The sequence below is a fragment of the Epinephelus lanceolatus genome, chromosome 7, assembly GCF_041903045.1.
Source record: "Epinephelus lanceolatus isolate andai-2023 chromosome 7, ASM4190304v1, whole genome shotgun sequence".
NCBI classification, from domain to species: Eukaryota; Metazoa; Chordata; class Actinopteri; order Perciformes; family Serranidae; genus Epinephelus; species Epinephelus lanceolatus.
Window position 1 is genome coordinate 4,811,574 of NC_135740.1, and position 20,377 is coordinate 4,831,950.

A 20,377-nucleotide genomic window follows, 5' to 3' on the forward strand; every position below is an offset into this window, starting at 1 on the left:
TTTGATGCCTTCAAGAAAGAGGCTTAATTAGTACATTAGGATAAAACAATATCACAACTTTTTACTTGTTTAATACACCTAGTTCATCATAAAACCATTCCTTCTAAACTACCTAAGTTGATCATTGTTTCGGCTGTGCTGTGTCTTAAAATGGATGGGAATGACCTATTGACTTTAGCTTCAACTCAACAATTGTAATTGTATTAATTTTAATCTGTTTTAATTTCTTTTTTTTCTCCTGCTCTCTAGCACTTTGAGATTGCTAAAATGTAAAGTGCAATACAATAAAAAATTTTATTATTATTATTATTATTATTATTATTATGATTATTATTATTAACAGCATTTTGTGAAGACATGAGGCTTACTTTGTTGATGCTTTGATTCTCATCAGAAGTAAATGTTCTTTCAAAATGTGTAACAATTTCTGTAATATTCTTTTCTAGGGATGTCCTGATCTGATTTTTTTGCATCCGATCCGATATCGAGTCCTTTATTTTGAAACCGAGTCCGATACCGAGTCCAATCCGATACTTTGCAAAGCATTAAGAAAGGAAAAAAAAGAATGCAGCCAAGTTGTCCCATAAGGTTTGTTTTTTATTAAAATAGCATCCAAAAAGCTTATCGGTGGTTCAGCGGCACAAAATGTAAACCAAGTCAATATCTTCATCTTGTCTTCAATAAAACAAAATAGGCCTATATCTTTTTAGCAGTTTGACACATGAAACAAATATTTTTCTTTTACTCAGTCAAACCCCACAAAGAAACCATAAAACCCATAAAACAGGTCCCTCAACACCAAAATTAAATTGTTTTTACCTGGTTTCTGTAGAACAAAAGAATTATACTCAATTTTCAAAAATACAAATACAACAGTAATCAGTTTCAAGAAAGTATATATTTTTTCCACCAAAGAAAATAAATGTTTCGCTCCGTCAGTTCAATCCAGTTCAAACAAAAAACTCCACTCCGGGATTTCCAAATAACACACAGTTCACAGTTCAATTCAGTTCAATCCACACAGTTCGCTAAACAAAAGAAAACTCCACCGCAGGTTTTCCTGCAACCAAGGAGGTAAAGAAAATCCACTGTTTGCTCTGACTCAGTTCAGTTTCAAAACAATAAGTCAACCCGGCCCGAAGGTTCCAGAAAAGGAATTATGAAACGGAAAGTAACCCCCGGCTTTTGCCAACTCATGGGACTGCGTGTGAATGCCGTAACGCTCCGGCATTGTTTCGGGCGTGGAGGCTCCGTAGGATCCCTTGATATCCATGGCGGAATCTCTGAGTTGAGGCCTTTGGCCGGATGGATGATATTCCACGGGGAAGCGCGCCTATTTCGCGGACTTTGAGCGGTGTAAAATGCCGTGGTAGGCCATCCCACTGGCCGATAGCACCGGTGGGTGTGTCTGGAGGTACCTCAGTGTTTGGAGGTGAGCAAGCCATCAGCTGACTGTCTTATAAAAAAAATATTTAGAAAATATACAGGATCGCCACTTGGTAATCACTGACAATTCACAAATGTGTTCATATTAAACTTAAAGGTTTGGATGGGATGATCAGCAGTTCATTTAATATACTTCTGTTTTGTTCATATTCCTTAATGCACAGATGCTTCTCTATCATCATCATCATCATCATCATTATCATCATGCTCAGCAGCATCTGACCATAGCATCATTCTGAACCTCACCACGTGTGACCCTCTTGAAGAAGCAGTCGCTGCTGAAGGAAGTCAACCTAAAAGGCCATGCCACATAAACTATGAGGCACAAGCGGTGGGTAGTGGACATTGTTGTTCAGTCCAATCTGGATGTTGTTCCATTTGAGAAGTGCTTTTTATGTAATTATTTTCCTGTTGTATGGTTTAAAATTTTCTGACTGCATATTTTATTTCCATTTAAGTTGATTGAAAATATCCTAACACCAAAGCCTGGTGGTGAACACATCATGCAAGAGTATGCAAAAACCAAATCTCTGAAAGATGCGACCAGAAGACAGATGATAAACATACTTGCTGCTGAGATGACACAAACACATGGGTAAGGATCATGCATTTAGGCTATAAAGAAACATTATTAGTTATGGATTGTTTCTAATTGTGTCTAATTGAGTGTCATCATTGAATTCATACATTAGGAAATCCCCCCCTAAAAGTGTCAGAGTAAAGTATGCACAGGGGATAGTTGCTCTGTTTCCATATCTGGAAGACCCATATTCACAACATGGATATGTAAGTAAAAAAGGTCCTTACAACATTAAACACAATTGCCCTTAGAAATGTTGATGGCATAATCCGTCTGCATGTATTTAATTACACAGGAACATTTCTACAATCCAGAGAGCGGTTCAGGATACCTTGCATGGCGGCTGAAGACCATTCAAAGAAAAACTGCAGAAGACAGAGGTGCCTCAGTCAGCAAATCTCCCAAAAGTAAGTTTACTTATTAGTTACAAATTATATTGATTAAATGTGTTGGCAGGAGTCATTAAAATTGTGTTTTCTCTCAAGTTGGTGGGCCAGGCCATGGTCAACCCAGACCCTTCACCGCTGACAAAGTGTTATCTAATGAGGAAGTGGAAGCAGCTATTGCTGTTTTGAAACACTCTGCTGATGAAGACACTGTCCGTGAGAAGAAGAAAACTACCTTCAGTTATCGTCATTCACTGGTCAACGATGAAAAGAAAGCAGCAGATGTCTTCTCAGTCTCTCCACGGTTTCTGGACACACCAAGACTGGTAAGACATCTTCATTAGTTGAATCACTGAAATATCCCATGCAGCATGCAGTGTCACTCATCACTCCTTTCTATGCACTGTATTTTTGCATTACAGATAGAACAAGATTTCAGGCTCCTATTTGGTGAGGTCACTGCCAACAAATTCTTGGAAAGGTGGCCCATCAATTTCAAAGCAAAAGTTAAAGGAAAGCCATGGACTGGTGCCAGCCACAGAGCTCTTGGAATTAATGTGCAATGCTGAGTCAGCTGCTGAAGTTGAGAATGGTATGACTGGAACTGTTTATAATTGCTGTTGTTGGTTATATATGTAATTGTGCCAATTTAATGTACATGTGGCATACCGCTAACCTGATGTTTGTTTTTCTGTAGGCTGGGACAGTGACATGTGTGCTATCTTGCTGCTGCTACATCTGCTACCACCATCTGCACAAGGATGAAAGAGGCCAGGAAAAGAAACTCCCAGATTTGCAGAGTTGCGAGCAAGAATGGTGCGTGAGATCACACAATTAAGTGTTTTCTTTGCAAAAGTGACCATGGTAGACAAAACAGCCTTATAAAGCACCTTAAAGTAATTCATCGTCTCTGTACTGGCAAGACTCTTCATCTTAAATGTGGGCAAGTGGGATGCTCATGTTCTTTTGGCAGCTTTTCTGGTTTTAGGAAGCATCTAAACAAGTGTCATGTAAGTGGTTCATTTGAGTCTGTAGAAGAAGGTGATTTTTCACCTCATCAAAGTGTTGACACAAGTAGTGTCACTGATGTTGACGGGTCGTCTGAATATTTAGAGGCTGAGCCAGAATTATCTTCAGCAAACCTTGTAAATAGTTGTGCAGTGTAATTTCTGACTTAAAGGCAGCAGGTGTAGGCCAAAGTGTAGTGAATTCTGTAGTGATTTCCATGGATTCCAAGAGATTGTTCAAGATATCCAGCAGCATGCTAAAGAAACTGTCATTAAGCATGTGTTTAGTGATGAAAGAGAAACTGAAATGTGCAAGAAAGTTGAAGCATGTTTTGAGGAATTAGAGAATCCTTTCACAATTCTTAATTCAGAATACAAGTGATCAAAATTTTTCTCAGGCAAGTGTGGAATTGTAGAACCAGTTGAATGTGTAATTGGCTCAAGATTTGACACAAGGCAAAATAAAGAGACTGGAACATATGATCAGACAGTTGTTCAAGATAAATTCATGTACCAATTTTATCTACACTGGAGTCAATATTTAAAAGTCAGTATATTGCAAAAATGTTGAAAAGCTCAGCCACTGACGACTCAAGACTCAGAGATATTTGTGATGGTTCTTTATTTAAGACTCATCCTCTGTTTTCAACTGAAAAGCACACACAGTGCAGATCCAAATGTTGTATGATGACTTCGAGGTTGCAAATCCTCTTGGTTCCAAGCGAGGTATTCATAAACTAGGTGCAATATATTTTACCTTAAGAAACTTCTCTCCGAAATGGAATTCTTTTTTGGCCAACATACACCTGTGTGCCTTATTTCATGCACAAGATCTTAAACGGTATGGTTTTAGTGAAATACTTGCTCCTATTGTTCGAGATATTAAAGTGTTAGAGACTGATAGTATTGAGATTCCAATATATGGTGGCCGTGTTCGTGGTAGTGTGGTACAGGTTACGGGGGATAATTTAAGCTTACATAGCTTGTTTGGTCTGGTGGAGTCTGTCAGTGCCAGGTACTGTTGCAGGTTTTGTTTAGCTGAAAAAGATGACTTTCAAACAGAATTCTCTGAAGATTCTTCCAAAATAGTGTTAGGCACCAAAGACGCCCACGCTGCTCACTGTCAAGAAATGGCTCGTAATCCATCTCTTCCTTACGTATTTGGTGTGAAGAGTTCGTGCTTATTGAATTCACTGACATATTTTCACACAGCTGAGAACTTCTCAGTTGATGTGATGCATGACATTTTGGAAGGGGTGGCCCAGTATGAACTGAAGCTGTTGTTTTTGTATTTTAAAGAACAACACGTTACACTGGGGGAGCTGAATTCGAGAATACAAAATTTTGATTATGGATTCATGGAAAGAAACAATAGGCCAGTGGCTGTGAATTTAGGTGGAGAGTCTAATGATCTGGGACTGAATGCGGTTCAGTCATGGTGCTTATTGAGTAATGTTCCCCTCATTTTTGGAGATTTGGTAACCTCTACTGACCAACGTTGGGGCCTACTTCTTTTATTACTACAAATAATAAACATTGTATTTTCTCCCATGTTATCTCAAGGTCTGTGTATATATTTAAAACACTTGATTGTTGAACACCACAAACTGTTCAAGACATTGTATCCCCAGAAAAAAACATTTACCAAAGCACCATTTTCTTATCCACTATCCCTGCTGTATTCAGAAAATAGGACCTGTACTTCATAGCTGGTGCATGCGCTATGAAGGTAAGCACAATTTTTTTTGAAGAAACAGCTCAAATCATATTGAAATATCACCAAAACGCTGGCTAAAAAACACCAGAATCATATGGCATACATGTGGCAATCTCCAACAACTTTTAGTCGGTTAGACATTGGTCCAGGAAAAATGGTGTCTTTAGAAATGGTAAAAGGAGGTTCTGGAATTGCCATGTCAATGCAACTGCCCAATAATGTTCAAGTTATGAAAGTGAATTGGGCTAAACACAATGGTTTTGTTTACTGTCCACATCTGGTTATTTGTGGCAAAGTTGAATCTGAAATGCCTCTTTTTTACCAGATTGTGTCAGTTGTGATAATGCATGAGAAATAGTTGCTCACTTCACCTCTATTTACAGTAACATTTCAAGAACATTTCCATGCATTTGAGGTGACCAGGACAAAGCAAGATTTTGTTGTCTTTCATGTTGACAACCTGCATTATCCCAGGCCTTTTGGCATACAAATGTCATATGGAGGGAATGACACAGCTCTCTTTGTTGTACCATATTGTTTTCTCTGGTGAGCACTGTGTTTTAAAAATAACGTTTATAGTCAAGGCAAGTATGGGTAACTGTTGTGTTATTTCACTGACAAAACATAATAAATGCTGTTACTGTAATATTGTATGTTTGTGTTTATTTCCATTTGATAGGTTGGATCACAGCAATTCAGTAATATAGCATAATAGTAAAATATGACCTAGATGTAAAAAAATAACACTGTAGAGAAATATCAATTAAATATTATTACGCATTAGAGTGTAATTTGAAAAACTAAATTTGGAGTAAAATAATCATATTACTCTGAACAGTGTGAACAAACCGCAGTGTTAAATATCTTTACACATTTCATTGTTAATTTTGACACTGAATTGAGTAGAATTAACTCTGAAAAGTTGACACTGGCCATAGAGTAAATTTTACTCTATTTTTGAGTGGGACCAAATGTTATCTGAAACGGAGTTAAATTCAACTCTCTAAGAGTTAAATTGACACTCGGTTTTTTACTGTGAAGCTTTCTCCCGCTAAAATTTTCCACAGTCTCTGTTGCCACCATTGAGCTACTACTAGCTTTGGTCCATAGAGCAGAACATTTGAAGATGGGACTTTTGTCCTTTTGCCCTTGTTTCACTGTTTGACGACAGCAATTTCTCCATGTCTGTGGTGGATATGAGACTGAGTGTGTGCAACGCACATCTGTGGTGTGGAAGGAGGATAAAACCACTGTCATTGCCATCATCACAGCTGGAAAGCACATTGTGTAGATCTGCAAATGTAACTTTCTCGGGGTGACAGTATTGGCTGAGCTAAAAGTCAGTCATTGCTGTTTCGGAGCTGTAGCACCGCCATCCCTCTCCTCCTTAATGGGCCTCGCCACCAGCGTTAGGGAGCAGTGCTTAGCTGGGAGATGCTTCTTCAAATTTTGAAGTTCAATTCTTCACAGCTGACAGACACATATTATCACCCAGACACAGTTTGCATTTCACTGTGACATTCTTGTTATTTTTTTCTGCAAATTCAAACTAATGTGAATACTTTCACAATGAAAAAGTTGCTTTATCTACCATCTCACTCGCTGAGTAACTCTGGTGGCACACAAACACATCAGAACTGCGATACATCACTGCCAGTGATACTTCTGCAGGTGGCTGCATACTGCCTGACAAGAAGTTGTCCATGAAGACAGAGGGGCTGTCCCATTTTTCCATACTTGGCTGAGTGTGCTTGGTTACGCACACACTTTGGTGACGTTTTGCCATGCAGAACGTACATTTGCATATAGATGAATTCAGCGAGCGATTTGTGTATGCGGCCATCTTGCGGCGGCGCCATTGCTGCGGTGACGTGTCAGTCATCAATTCATTATGCTGTCATTGTGAACTGACTCTCTACAATGACAGCATCATGTATAGCTGGATTGATGATGTTAGACGGTGGCCTCCGGTAACTGATGAAGGTATCTTAAATGAGTACCGATATTAATATAGAAATTAATCATTTGTTTGAGCGATAAGCAGGAAAGATTAGAGTAATAGGGAGATAATAGACTGTATCATTAAACACTGTGTAATATATCGTTAGCATACGTTACGTGTGCTGACGTTAGCAAGCTAGCAGCGTGACATTTAATCATTATGGACAGGCTACGTGACTAAAAACAACAACAACACATGTTTGTGTTTTGTTTTAGGTATTCAAGAATATTTTATTGATCGTCTGGCCTCCGATGACCAGAAACATGGCAATTACAGGTCTCTGATTGAGGGTCAAAATTACCTGAGCTCCAGATGGGTCGAGCAAATTTTACACCGCCTTTTAGACGACCATCACATCATATTGAAGGCGATCAGTATTGATTGCCTTAATATGATGTGATGGTCACGTAGCCTGTAGCGTGTTCAAGCATGTATTAAGTGGCTAAGTACGTGGGGATATTTAAACGAAATTGGGACAGACTTGACAACGGCCCTTACATTGCGCATTGGATGTTTTTCTCCGCGAACAAAAACATTATCCAAACATGATTCAGTTTAGAAAAGGGTATAAAGAAATAATTTTCATGTAGGGATGAAAAAGGTGTGGATAATCAGCAGGGATCTGCAGCTGTGATTTATGTTGTGCTGATGTATGTATGTATATGGATATATGAATATATTTTCATGCTGCTACATAAACAATTCATGATATTTCTATTACATGCATTTAAGAAAGTCAGTAAATATGCTGGCGTATATAACACTACATTGGATATCTAAAGGAAAGTTAAAGGTTATTAATTAGTGAATAAAAGGGGAAGGATTAATTAAGTTAACTACTGTTTCATAATATTTGTCATGTTGGAAATAAAGACATCAATCAAAAGAAATGACAGAGCAAACTACTCACCTGTATCCATCAGCTGCAGTATTTTTAGCCCCGGTAAACAGGTAATCGTTTTCCGAATTGGAACGTTTGTTCTGTGGTCCCTATTTCAGATAAATTCTGTCGTTAGTAAATAATTCCAGGGCAAAGCTTGATGTGAATTTCCTCACCACAGACACATTAACAAAGCTTTCTAACATGTACCATCATGACGCTATGATATGAACGGGACTATGATATAAAGTTAAATTTATGAAAGCATTTTTCATACATTGAACTTTCTTCGGCGGCATCTCAGTCGAAATCCCGATGATGGCAGACTCACTGAACTATAGTGGGCAGACTTCACCAGCATTGAAGCATTGATGCATTGTGGGATTTGTACTTGGCCAAATACCGCTCAGGTGCGGTCTTCCCATAAGTGTGGCTAAAGTACAAATCAAGCGCACTTCACTTTTGGTCGTTGTAGAAATGGGATACACTAAGCACATGGATGTGCACGTCAAGTGTCCAAGTGCCTAAGTGTGATCAAGCGCGCATAATGGGACAGGCCCAGACTTCGTAGATTAGTATTGTTTTGTAGTATTTTCTTTTCGTTCTCAAACTAATGGATTACGTATTTAAAGACGGAACTGTCACGGACAACATGTTACTTTACTAGTTACAACAAAAAAGTAATCTGAGTACTCTGACACTGACTATGAGGAGTGCAAATTAATACACCAGACCTGGAGAACCCACCTGCCGGTTCCTGGTGTGCCAGTCAGCTACAGCAGCACAGAGAGAGAGTTACGCATAAGAACACAATCATGTGCCGGCGTTGCTCTGCAGTTGTAGGGGATGTGAGTGGAAACACATCCAATATATACTAACATCACCCAGATTTGCTGATCATCGGGACAAGGAAAAAACAAACTGGAGGGTAACTCTTCTCCCCACTGCTTTCAAGCAGCCTTACACAAAAGCAGAATGGTATACATTGTGTCGATCACGGGCACCCTTCCATAATGAACTCTGTAATGGCATGACAAGACACAATAACCTTGCAGTGATATTTTTTCTGGTGATGCACTGGTGGGAGTGGAGCGGAGTAGATCTGTGTAAATGAAAAATAAAAACAATAAAGAGTTTATTTTCGATGGTAACGCATTACGTTTCATCGTAAATTTAAAAACATTAACTGAAATTCTGTTGGTGAAGTATTATATCAATTTGTTACTGCCAAAACATAATGCATTATGAATTAAAATGTGGAAAGTCTTTGGTGATTAGACCCCGTAGAGATGGTATGATTTAAGGAGGGTGATGAATCCATAGTCGAAAAGGGAACCCCCCCGGTCTAGACGCTGGTGGTGGTCAAGGAGGTGAAGATGAGATGAGAGGAGGATGGAGAAGAGCTGATGATCTTGATGAGTAGAGGAATGAGCCTTTGTTGATCTTTCCCTGGACTTTGGATATGATGGCTAGAGGTGAACAGGGTGGAGGAGGGTGTGAAGATTCTGCCTAAAATGATAGCTGACAGCAGCAGAATAGAGACAAGGTTCCTACGCAAGTATGGAAAGTATGGGAAAGTATGGAAATAAATTTGATCAATTTTCAGGTATTAAAAAGTATGGAAAATGAAAAATAAAGTATGGAAAAATATTTTTGTTTCCAGACTATTACCACTGTTCTAAAATACTGTTTTCTAAAATAGAAAAATAGGTATTTCCAAAAATAATTTAAACAATCGGACCCCAGGACCCCAGGAAGAATAGCTGCAGCCTTGCTGTAGCTAATGGGGATCCTAATAAACAATAAATAAACAATAAATCCAGATCGTGTTTTATGCCGGGCCAAGCACAGTTTGTGTGAGAGCAAACCTCTCAGAAAACATACCGCCCCTTTTACCTGATTGACAAGTGGTACGTCCAGTCCGCTGCCCCATGACCCTCCTCCAGCCCCCCAGGTATCAAGTTTCACTCCAACACTGCACCTTCGACAAGAAGACGAGTTTCACGTGGTTCACAATGGGTAGATACAAGTTTTTGGATGGATGGCTTGACGATACCGTATATAAATACTGGTTGGCCAAGGATTCCCAATTCACACACAGAGCTAGATGCAAGCTTTGTGTGAAATCGTTTGACATCACCAACATGGGGGAGAAGGCGATTCTGAGCCACACGAAAGGAAAAAAACACAGACGTCTCGTTACTGCATCGCTACTGAGTCCCAACCTTTTTGCCTCAGCCCAGACATTGAACTTACCTGAGTTTTTATTTGCATGCCATTATGGTACTTGGCTACAATTGCCCATTAAGAATAATTAAATATGATGTGAAATATGATAAGTAGTGTTTAACTTTTGATTGAACACTAAATTAAAACCCTTGGCGCACACTGCAGCACAATCAAACAGATGCGCAACTCAGAGCATCAGAAGTGTCTCTGACACCAGACTCAGAGTGGACCGGTGGAACTGGAAAATGCATATTAGGCCTACTAGTTAATACTTACGTTTTTCAAGTGATTTCCCAAATTTGTTGGTGAGTTGTGATATGCCAATTGCTTTTGGCAAATCTGGCACTCTGCTTTCTGGGGGTTGTCGGGGCATATTTCAAAGTGCAACCACACATCTGATGACCTCTTGGATGTGTCTGCCAGCTCTGAGTGCGCTCGCTGTCAGTATCGGACTGGTGGGCGTTAGTGTTGCGTTTAAGGCCTACCCCCAAAAAATGGAAAAAAAGCGCTAAAGCTTCGATTTTTTTTTTGTAAATCCCATGCCATCAAATGAAGCTTCGAAGCTTTGAATTTTTTGGGTCAGCCCTAATGAGCACAGAGAAAGTCCTCCTGATTAAACTTGTGCTGAGCTTCATAAGTAGTGCATTACCCCCAACACTGCTGGTAAGGATATCACCTTCTACTGATGTATGTAGCTAAAAGCAAAAAAACCCATCTCATTTACAAATATTTCCAGTAATGTAACGTTACACAGATCATGGGAGTACATATCAATAGTTACTATCCCTAGTATTTCATATCTTATATCTGGATATCCAACTGTGTATCATGACTTGTATAATGGGATATAACAGCGCATTCAGCAAGCGTCTTTCCTGCTTATTTGGCGGGGGATTTACATAATCCTCTGGGGAGAAATGTTCACCGCAAACACGAAATTGTCCCAGGCTTGCGGATGGAGTGTTGATGTCCATGTTGAGTGCAACTAGCCAATGAAGAAGATCAATGTCATTAAACAGAACATGATGAACATGATGAAATGTATGTAGTGGCTGGGACCTTGCTTCGTTCATAATTCTGGAAAAACACAAGCATGCATCTTTGAAATACTGGTATTTACAAAAGTAGAGTTTCTTTTAAGTCTGATCTTGCGACAACGTTTTCTGACCCAAACAGGGAGTGCGATGACCGCCATCTACTGAAGCCTCTCTCTCAACCTATCATTTTACTGCTCCTCATTTTAAATAAGGTTCTCTTTCTGCTGTAGTTCTGTCTTGCTGCAGTAGTGCTTGCCCTACACCTCCCCATCACCACCTAGTCTTTACAGATTCATCAGCCTCATCTCCCTCAGCAGTCAGCAGCCTCAGGGTCATCAGCCAACACCACCACTACTAGTGTCTAGACTCCATAAGGGTATTGTCTTGCTGCTGCTCAGATGTCCCTCGATCACAAAATTTCTCCCTCTGGTATCCAAATGCCAAAGACTTCTTGATATTAATCAGCACAAATCATTTGTTATTAATCTGTACATTCATATTGCATATTAATACTTATCACACTATCTACACATTCTTCTGTCTCTCCTGACTGGACTGCATACTGTGGATTTGAACTCCTGTGTTGAGTTTGCCAGGTTCAAACTGTGAGTTGCCTTAGATTATATTAAGAAAGCACTTCACTTTGATTTTCATTTACAAATATGTATTTTCCTAAGGGTGGTGCCAAGTGTTTAAAATATGTTCATCCTGTTACAAAACTGATGGAAATGAGTGTTTTCTGAAAAAAAAAACAGGATTTGATAAGAACCAATCATTTAGTAGAATTAGAAACAATAAAATTCTACACAGTACCCAAACCTCTATGTACCAAAATCTGCAACTGCCCAATCAAGGCACCTCTGATTAGATAATAGACTTTGTTGAATGTAAATATCATAGTGTAGCACACAACAGTTCCACAGCAGAGGTCACATTTGACATTTGCATGGGAGCAGGTTTTCTCTACAAGAAATAAATTCCCACAAGGAAAGCAAATGCCAAGAAAATATACTCCTTTCTTTTGATAACCAGCCCGGAGCCAAAGCATCGTGTACTGTGAAATGTCAAAAACAAATGGGTATCACCTGAGAAAAAATCAATGGCTTTGTCTCTTTGGAGCAACAGTCTCATCCTGTGTGGTGTCCTGTTTGCTACAGCTGCTTTACAATGGATGACGATTAATTTGATTTGTAAATAGATGAGCTTGAAATACTATTGGATTCCCTGAATGATTGATCTGCTGAAATGCTCTCACCCTCCGTGAAAGATTGATCTTGCCTGGCTGGCACAATGGATATAATTGAATTGAAACAAAAGCACACGCACGCACACGCTCCTAATCTGACGTGCACACACACACACACACACACACATACACAAACACTGGGAGGCAGACAGTGTGAGATGCTGGTAATTTAAACAGCTCCGAGGGCTAGGGATATTTATTAGCCTCCTGCTAAAAGATGCTGACATTCAGCTTACTGTGGGGTGGCAGGTGTGTGTGTGTGTGTGTGTGTGTGTGTGTATGAGGATGTGTGTGTGTTCATGTACAAGTGTAAGTGTGCAAGTGTTGGTGTTCACACGCATGACTGCATGCTTTGTTATGCGCCTCTGCAGCAATGTGTGTTTTATAAAGGCCCTGGTGTCAGTCTGCTTCAGTTACAGCTCTTATTGTGGCCACTTGGGGGCACTCCAACACCAGAAACAAGAAGCCAAGCACAGCATGCAACCCCTACTGTAAAGAGAATCAGTCCACATACTCATGCTTGCAGGTACACACACGCAGACACAGACACACACTAGAAACAGGGAAGGACATTGTGTGTACATGTTTGTTTGAGCAACAGTGTTAGTGTCCAATAAAGCAGCCAGCACAAAGCAAGTGCAGCTGAATGACAAAAATGAAGAAAGATTAACATCCTTGAGTGAGAGAAATCAGGTTGCCATGGTGTGATGAAGAGTACATATGTACTTTGTTGGTAGTGAATTCTGTGCACACACACACACACACACACATACATATATATGTCCTGCTGACTGATTTTCCAGGAGAATTCACATGACCTCTGTCTGTCAGCTGTCGCTCAATATACAGCAGGAAACAGGCTGCATCATTATTTTGTCCATGTTTATCCCCTGTTGGCTACTGAGGACAGTATGTTCATTCCAATTTACCAGATGAAGGACAAGAAGTTTGGCTGAAATGGGCACATGGCTGCCACTTGTAGTAAAAGGGGGAAAAAAATGTTTCCCCCATCGACCACCATGGGCAGTAAGCCTGTTCTGGGTTCACTCAGCAGAAGGAGGCAAATAACGTGTCACATTTGAAAACTTATGTGGAAAAGCCACATGAAGGACAACCTATTATACCAATTTACAGATTCATACTTATGTTTTGGGTTTCTGCTAGAACATGTTTACATGGTTAAAGGCATTTTTTAACCTGGACCGTATCATCCTGTGTTATTTTGTCTAAGTGACTTGTGGGAACAACAATGTTTGAAAGTAGTCCAGTATTGAGTAAAAGTGCTGCAATGTAACCACTCCTAGCAGGTGCTTGTTTTTGCCACTGACAGGCTCAGATTGTTATTGCGAGTGTCTGACAACATTATGAAGAGGACTCTACAGAGAAGTACAACATTTTTTTCCGTAGCTTTTGCTTGTTCCGGTCTGTCCAGAAAGCATATCTTAATCTCATCTGAAATATTTTCAGTGTCATGGCTGAATATTTAGCTGATTTTGACAAATGTAAAAGTCTGTGAGATACCAGAAAGGGACTTCTCCTTTAGTGAGAGTTGGACACAAAACAACAGAATAAGGAATAGGTACCAAAAAAGTGTTTTCCTTTCCTTTCTGTAATGTTGTAAGACACTCAAAATAACAACTTGAGCCTGCACTTTTATTGGACGTTAATTAACAGATGCACCTGTCCGAGCAGTTACATTGAAGCCTGTTTCACTGCTGCTGGCTGCAGCACTCTCTCTCAGTACTTCTCAAGTTTTAAAAACTTAAAAATTATTGTTCCCATGAGTTACTTACACACAAAATCATGGGAAAATAGTTCATTTTTAATGTAAAAAAAACCCCCTTTATTTTCTTCATACTGTCTGAGATGCTCCGCTTTAGTGCCTGTTTCTTTGAAGCCCCCCTCCTGAAAAAGCCCAGTTTGCTCTAACCGGTCAGAGTTTCCAGGTCCTCCATATCTTAGTGTCTCTGCACCGTCATTACAGCCGGGAAATGACTGCATTGACAAAGAGAGGGATGTTGTATGCTGTAAAGCCCTCTGAGGCAAATTGTGATTTGTGATATTGGGCTTTATGAATAAAACTGAATTGAATTGAATTGGAAAAAAAACAGCACTTTCTACTGTGAAAATCACCAGTAAAGGTTCTCAACCAATATCTTCACAACTGGACATGTTACAGCAGGAATATTATCCAAACTGGGGAGAAAAAAACCCCCATTTGCAACCAATACCCCTTTTCGACAGTGGCTTGGCCTGGCTTGGCTTTGTTTGGGCCTTCAACCCAGCGCTGCAGGGATTTGCATCTCCATTGCAACAGGGCTACCTGCTTGAAGGTGTCTTTAACTGGTGACTCGAGTAATGACGTGCAACTAATGCACATGTTCTTTGGGCTCGCCTTACAACGTCCTGCCATAAAACCAGAATGTCACAAACGTTTTGCTTCTCTTGCTGAGTTTGACAATCTCTGACACATTCCTCTCTGTGCTCCTATGTAAGCTGTTCTCATGCATTGTTCCTATGAAGAGTAATGCACAAAAAATGTATAACCCACATATTTGGGAAGGCTGCAATCATGTGGCAAATGCACTAAAAGAGTAAAGAAGGAAATGATCCAATGTCTGGTAAGGAGGCAGGTTGGGGGAGTGGATGGGTCATAAAACACAGGACTTTCCCCAGGAGACCGTTGTTTCTTTTCCTTAACTTAAAGCCCCTACAAGGAACTTTCATTTTGAGTTGATTTTGGCGACCCTGTGGACAAAAGCAGTAATGTTTTGCCGGAATGAAGCCTACATTTCCCATGAGCTCTAGTGCATATTGTCATAAAGACGCTTACCTGGCTTGCGCATGTGTTTGTTTTGGGGATGAATGAAACAACAAGACGAGAAAACTTTGCCCCTGCTCCTATCGGGGATCCCAGCTCACCTGTGCCGCGCCCCAGCTCCACCTCTCCGGCGTAGGCGCCACTGCCGCCGGGGTAAACGAAGCGGTCAGCTGGTAAGGCTGAAGGTCTGTTTGGCGAGCACTTCCACGGCTTCTTGGACTGAGTATGGAGCAGTGCCTCGCCTCTTTATTTCTCGGCACTCTCTGGACTCTGTCGACGCCTGGCTGGTACCTGTCGTCGGCCCGGATGAGGTGTTCCAGCCCTGCGGCCCCTGCTCTCCTCATCCCCGCTGGCGCGGGGTGAATCTGCGCAACCTGTGGCCTCTGTGTGTGGCTCCCCGGACAGCTAACGCCGTGGACACGCCGGCTCCTGCCAGGATTGGGCTGGTAAATGCTAGATGGCTAGCGAACAAAACGTCTATCCTGAAGGATTTCCTGACTTCCCGAGGATTGGATTTTCTCTGTGTGACTGAGTCGTGACTGACTGTTAGTGAGTCCAGTGCTTTCACAGAACTTTTACCTGATGATTGCTGCTATGTTAACTCCCCACGGACATCGGGTCAAGGAGGAGGAGTAGCGACTATTTATAAGAGTCACTATAAATGTAAGCAGCTCGGTAAGATGACGTGTGCTGTCTGAGTGCTGTAAATCGTTTCGTCCTGGAAGTGACCTGGGGCGGACCCGGAGACAGTTTCCTAAAGGTATGGATATACACTATATAGAAAAAGCTTATCTTCACACTGATGGTCTCATTTGCTGTTGTAGGTCACGCACAGACATCAGCAGAAACGAGAGACTTTTGCATATCCAGTTAAAAGTTCCTTGTAGTGGCTTTAACCACAGTCACAAAACTTGCTTAAACCTTATCCTTTGACACTGTTAATTTCTGTAACTACATTTTAAGTATGTAACATCATTCATGGGGTGCTTCTTTATAGGATATCATATGAGCTGCTGTGTGAGCCTTTTCATTGGGTATCATATGAACCATCGTATGAGGATACATTGTCCTTAACCAGGCTGTTCCCATGCACCGCTCACATTTTCCTATGAAAAGTAATACACCAAAATGTATACACATCCAGAGCGTAATGATGAGATTATTTGTGCATAACCCACTAAATTTTGTATTTTTTTTGGGGGGGGGTGCATTTTGCCTTTAATGGACAGGACAGGTAAGCATGAAAGGGGGAGAGAGAGAGGGGGATGACATGCAGCAAAGGGCCACAAGCTGGATTCGAACCCGGGCCGCTGTGGCAACAGCCTTGTACATGGGGTGCCTGCTCTACCAACTAAGCCACCGATGCCCCATAACCCACTACATTTTTAAAGCTGCGATCATGTGACCAATGCATTGATGGCAGTAAAGGAAATGGTCCCAAATGGTTGCTTTGGCAGGCAGGTTGGCTTGTTGGGATGGAATGTTGAGTCACAAAACACAGGACTTTCCTATGATACTTTCATCAGTGTTCAGAACTTAGTCAATTTAAGGTGCGTCATCAACATTTTACTTTTCCTAAACTGTATGACAGTATGTTTACTTGCTTAAACCTTAACCTTTTGTAACCATACGTTAGTACTGTAACTTTCGTAGAACATCATACAAAGCATTGTATGAGGGTATGTTGCCCTATGGCAGGCTGTTCTCATGCACTGCTTGTAGTTTTTCCCACAAAAAGTAATGTACCAAAACCTGCACATATCCCATGTAATGATGAGCCAGTAATTTGTGCATAACCCACGTATTTTGGAAGGTTGCGATCACATAAACAATATGATGACAGGATTAAAGAGGGAGGCACTACACAACATTTCTGTCCATTCTGACAGTTACTATGTCACATTAGGCGATTGCTGAGTCATAAAATCATGCCGTGACTTGGCCAACAGATGTGACACACTACATGATGGTCCACTCCAATTATACCTGGTCGTCTTTCACGACATGTGTGATGTCATCTGGTTATTCTGTCCTATTTTTATTATAATTACTATTATTTCAGTCACTGTGTGTGTTCATGTGCCAGCTGGAATGTTGTTGTGGTAACATAAAAAGTGCCACCAGATGGTAGGAGCTACATTTGAATTACTGCATGCAAACATGCAAGTCATAGAATCCTCCACAACAAGTTCCTGCAAATGTTTCACAATAAAAGTCTGTTTAGAAAATGAGGGGATTCTCTCAACTGAAGTTATAATGCACTTTTAATTTGAAACAGATACAGGAAGTGTTGAGTTTGAAAAAAATATATATATATACAGAGGGAATAATAAATATAGAGGGATTAATAAATAACGGCCTGTTTATAATGTAGTCTGTTTCAAATGAAGCTGGTACCCTCTGCAGTTGTGGTAAGGAAAAGCTTACTTTATGTCTGTCTCATTATGAAGAACTAAGTACTCAGCGGGTTGCTAAAATGCTTCTGCTGTTTCACACCATAATTTTTTCCTTTTTACTCTGTGTGGTAACATCCCTAGAGGAAATATCAAAAAGCCTGGGGGGTTGTTGACATGCACTTGTCCACGGCAGCAGATCGCTCTGTGTTTCTATTGGTCAAAGTGACGGCTGTGACGGGAGAAATCGTGAACCACAAAAAGAAAATCAAACATGCTAGACATCCTCTTGAAACGTCATGAGGCGTCCCAGACATGGTGTCAGTTGTTGTTTACCTTGACACACTACAAGAAATGAAATGATGGATTATTGCATACAACACTCATTGTCATTCATAATCCATGCCAACACCATACGTTGCTGTGTTGGTGTTGGGCTATAATCAGGCTGATATCGTGTTGTGTGAACCAGGCATTAGGAGGCAGGTTGCGGGTTGAGGTGATGGTGGACGCAGGACTTTCCCCCAACACTGAGAGTGTTGGGGGGGTGCGGTGTACTGAACTTGGTGAAGTCCGAGTGAACTAATCCATAACCTCTATAACTGTATATTAATTCTGTAACTTTATGTTAAATAGGTAACTTCACTCATGGAGCACTAATTTGTGGGATATCATAAGAACCTCGGGAGTAAAGATGGAGGCAGGGTGGGGTGGTGGTTGGGTTACAAAACACAGGACTTTCCCACGATACTGTCATTAGGAAACTTAATGAACTCTGAGTGAACTTTGGGTTATTTTAAGCCCAGTTCAGACCAAAGATTCTGACGAGACAAATTGAAACAGGCAACTACTTGCAATGCATCATTCTGCAACGTTCTAAAAACCTGCTGGTTCACACCAATGCAACTAACGGTGTAAGCACATACTGTGAGGTCAGGAACAGAGGGCTAGGTGGGGACAGAGCACTTGTCGCAGCAAGCGACCACACCGTCTGCAGTCATTATGACTTGACCAGCGGACATCACTATAAGCCAATTGGCTGTTGAAACAGGTGACGTGATTGACATTGTAAAACCAGCTGTCGGGAATTTGACCAGCAGAGTTGCAGGCAACACCATCAGCTAGCATGAGTTGAGTTCAGACCGGCCAGTTCACACCCCTGCAAGTTTTCTCTGCAAAGTTCTTTTGGTTTTGTCTTTTCGCAAATGTTAAGTCTGAACCGGGCTTTAAGGTACATTGTTTTTTTTCCTGAACCTAACCTCAGTAAATTTACTTGCCATTTGTGGGGCGCTAATTCATAGGATGTCATACAAACCATTGTATGAGGATATGTTGTCCTTAAGGGTGCTCCTCCTCAACCATTTGACTTTCATCCTCAGGTCAGAGATCTGAAGAATTAACAACACTATTATTGACTAATCTGACGAAGTGACCAACCGAAAAGACAAAATATCATGTAGTCAAATTCCAGCATAATACATCCATGACATGTCAACACAAAAAAAGTCTTTTTTTTTTTTTTTATCAGCCACAAGAAGTCAGTATTTCCAACCCTGTATACAAAGAGTTTTGAAAACATCACTAGAGAGGATACATTTGAAAGCATTAGTCTTATGTGGACAGGCAAATCAGTGCTTTTAAAAATGTTGATGCATGATTATGAATCTTCACATACATGGCAGAATGTGTAGCAACAACCAACAGAGACCTTCACATGTAATACAAAAGTTGGTCTCTGAGTGTGTGCCTGTGTATCTGCACTTCATGGTGATACTGGCTGGTGTTTGATAGCGCAGTAAACTAAAGCAAGTGTACCTGGCGGGTATTTCCTGTTCTTAGATGGTAAACATGTCACCCTGCAGGACACCAAACAGTCTCAATACACTTTCAGATCAAGAGCTGCTTCATCCTCGCATTTGTGTACATACATTTAAAAGTGAACAGCAGTGTGTGTGTTTGTGTGTTGTCAAAGCAAACTAAAATCCAAGTTGACGTGCTCTCATTGATTTGTGTGGAAAAGGCTGCTGAGGGATAAGAGCTGTGATGCTTTTGGCATAAACAAATAAAAAGCTGCTGTCAGCGAGTGGTATGCACTGAGGATTGAGATGTAGAGTAAAGACCAGTGCTTTTAACCAGCCAGCACCTGCACTAAAATCAATATCCTCTCACTGTGATGGGCAAATCCACACACTGCGCGCGCACGCACACACACACACACACACACACACACACACACACACACACACACACACACACACACATTTTACGTGGGCAGCTCAACCCAGCGCCCCACCTGTCAACAGTAATCCTGAGCATCAAAGATGAATATTGGAGATGCTACCAGTGTGACACAGTCTCCACAGGGACCTGGAGTGAGAAGCACATGTACATTCTTATACTTCACTCACATCACATGAGAAACAAATGTCCTCAAAAAAAAATCTCTAATACAATTGCATAAGATCTACAGTAATATACAAATTTTCAATCAGGTTAAATACAGTGGTAAAACAGCCTGGTATGTTGCAACTCCAATTGAAAGCCCTCTGCTAAAAGAAACCCACTGAAACACTGAAATCAGATCTTGATGAACTATTTAGTCAAGTTGAAAATCTTTACTGATGTACAAAAAT

General features: G+C 40.7%; 1 protein-coding gene across 1 annotated transcript; it reads left to right on the forward strand.

Moving 5' to 3' along the window:
• The first annotated feature begins 718 nt into the window (after nucleotides 1-718).
• LOC117260765 (uncharacterized) lies at nucleotides 719-5,754 on the forward strand. The gene is made up of 8 exons (XM_033632846.2): nucleotides 719-1,432; nucleotides 1,611-1,777; nucleotides 1,905-2,041; nucleotides 2,139-2,232; nucleotides 2,322-2,433; nucleotides 2,512-2,738; nucleotides 2,835-3,004; nucleotides 3,110-5,754. Exons 1-7 carry the CDS (start codon nucleotides 1,306-1,308, stop codon nucleotides 2,979-2,981), a joined length of 1,011 nt encoding a protein of 336 aa, XP_033488737.2. The 5' UTR covers nucleotides 719-1,305; the 3' UTR covers nucleotides 2,982-3,004; nucleotides 3,110-5,754.
• Nucleotides 5,755-20,377: the final 14,623 nt, after the last annotated feature.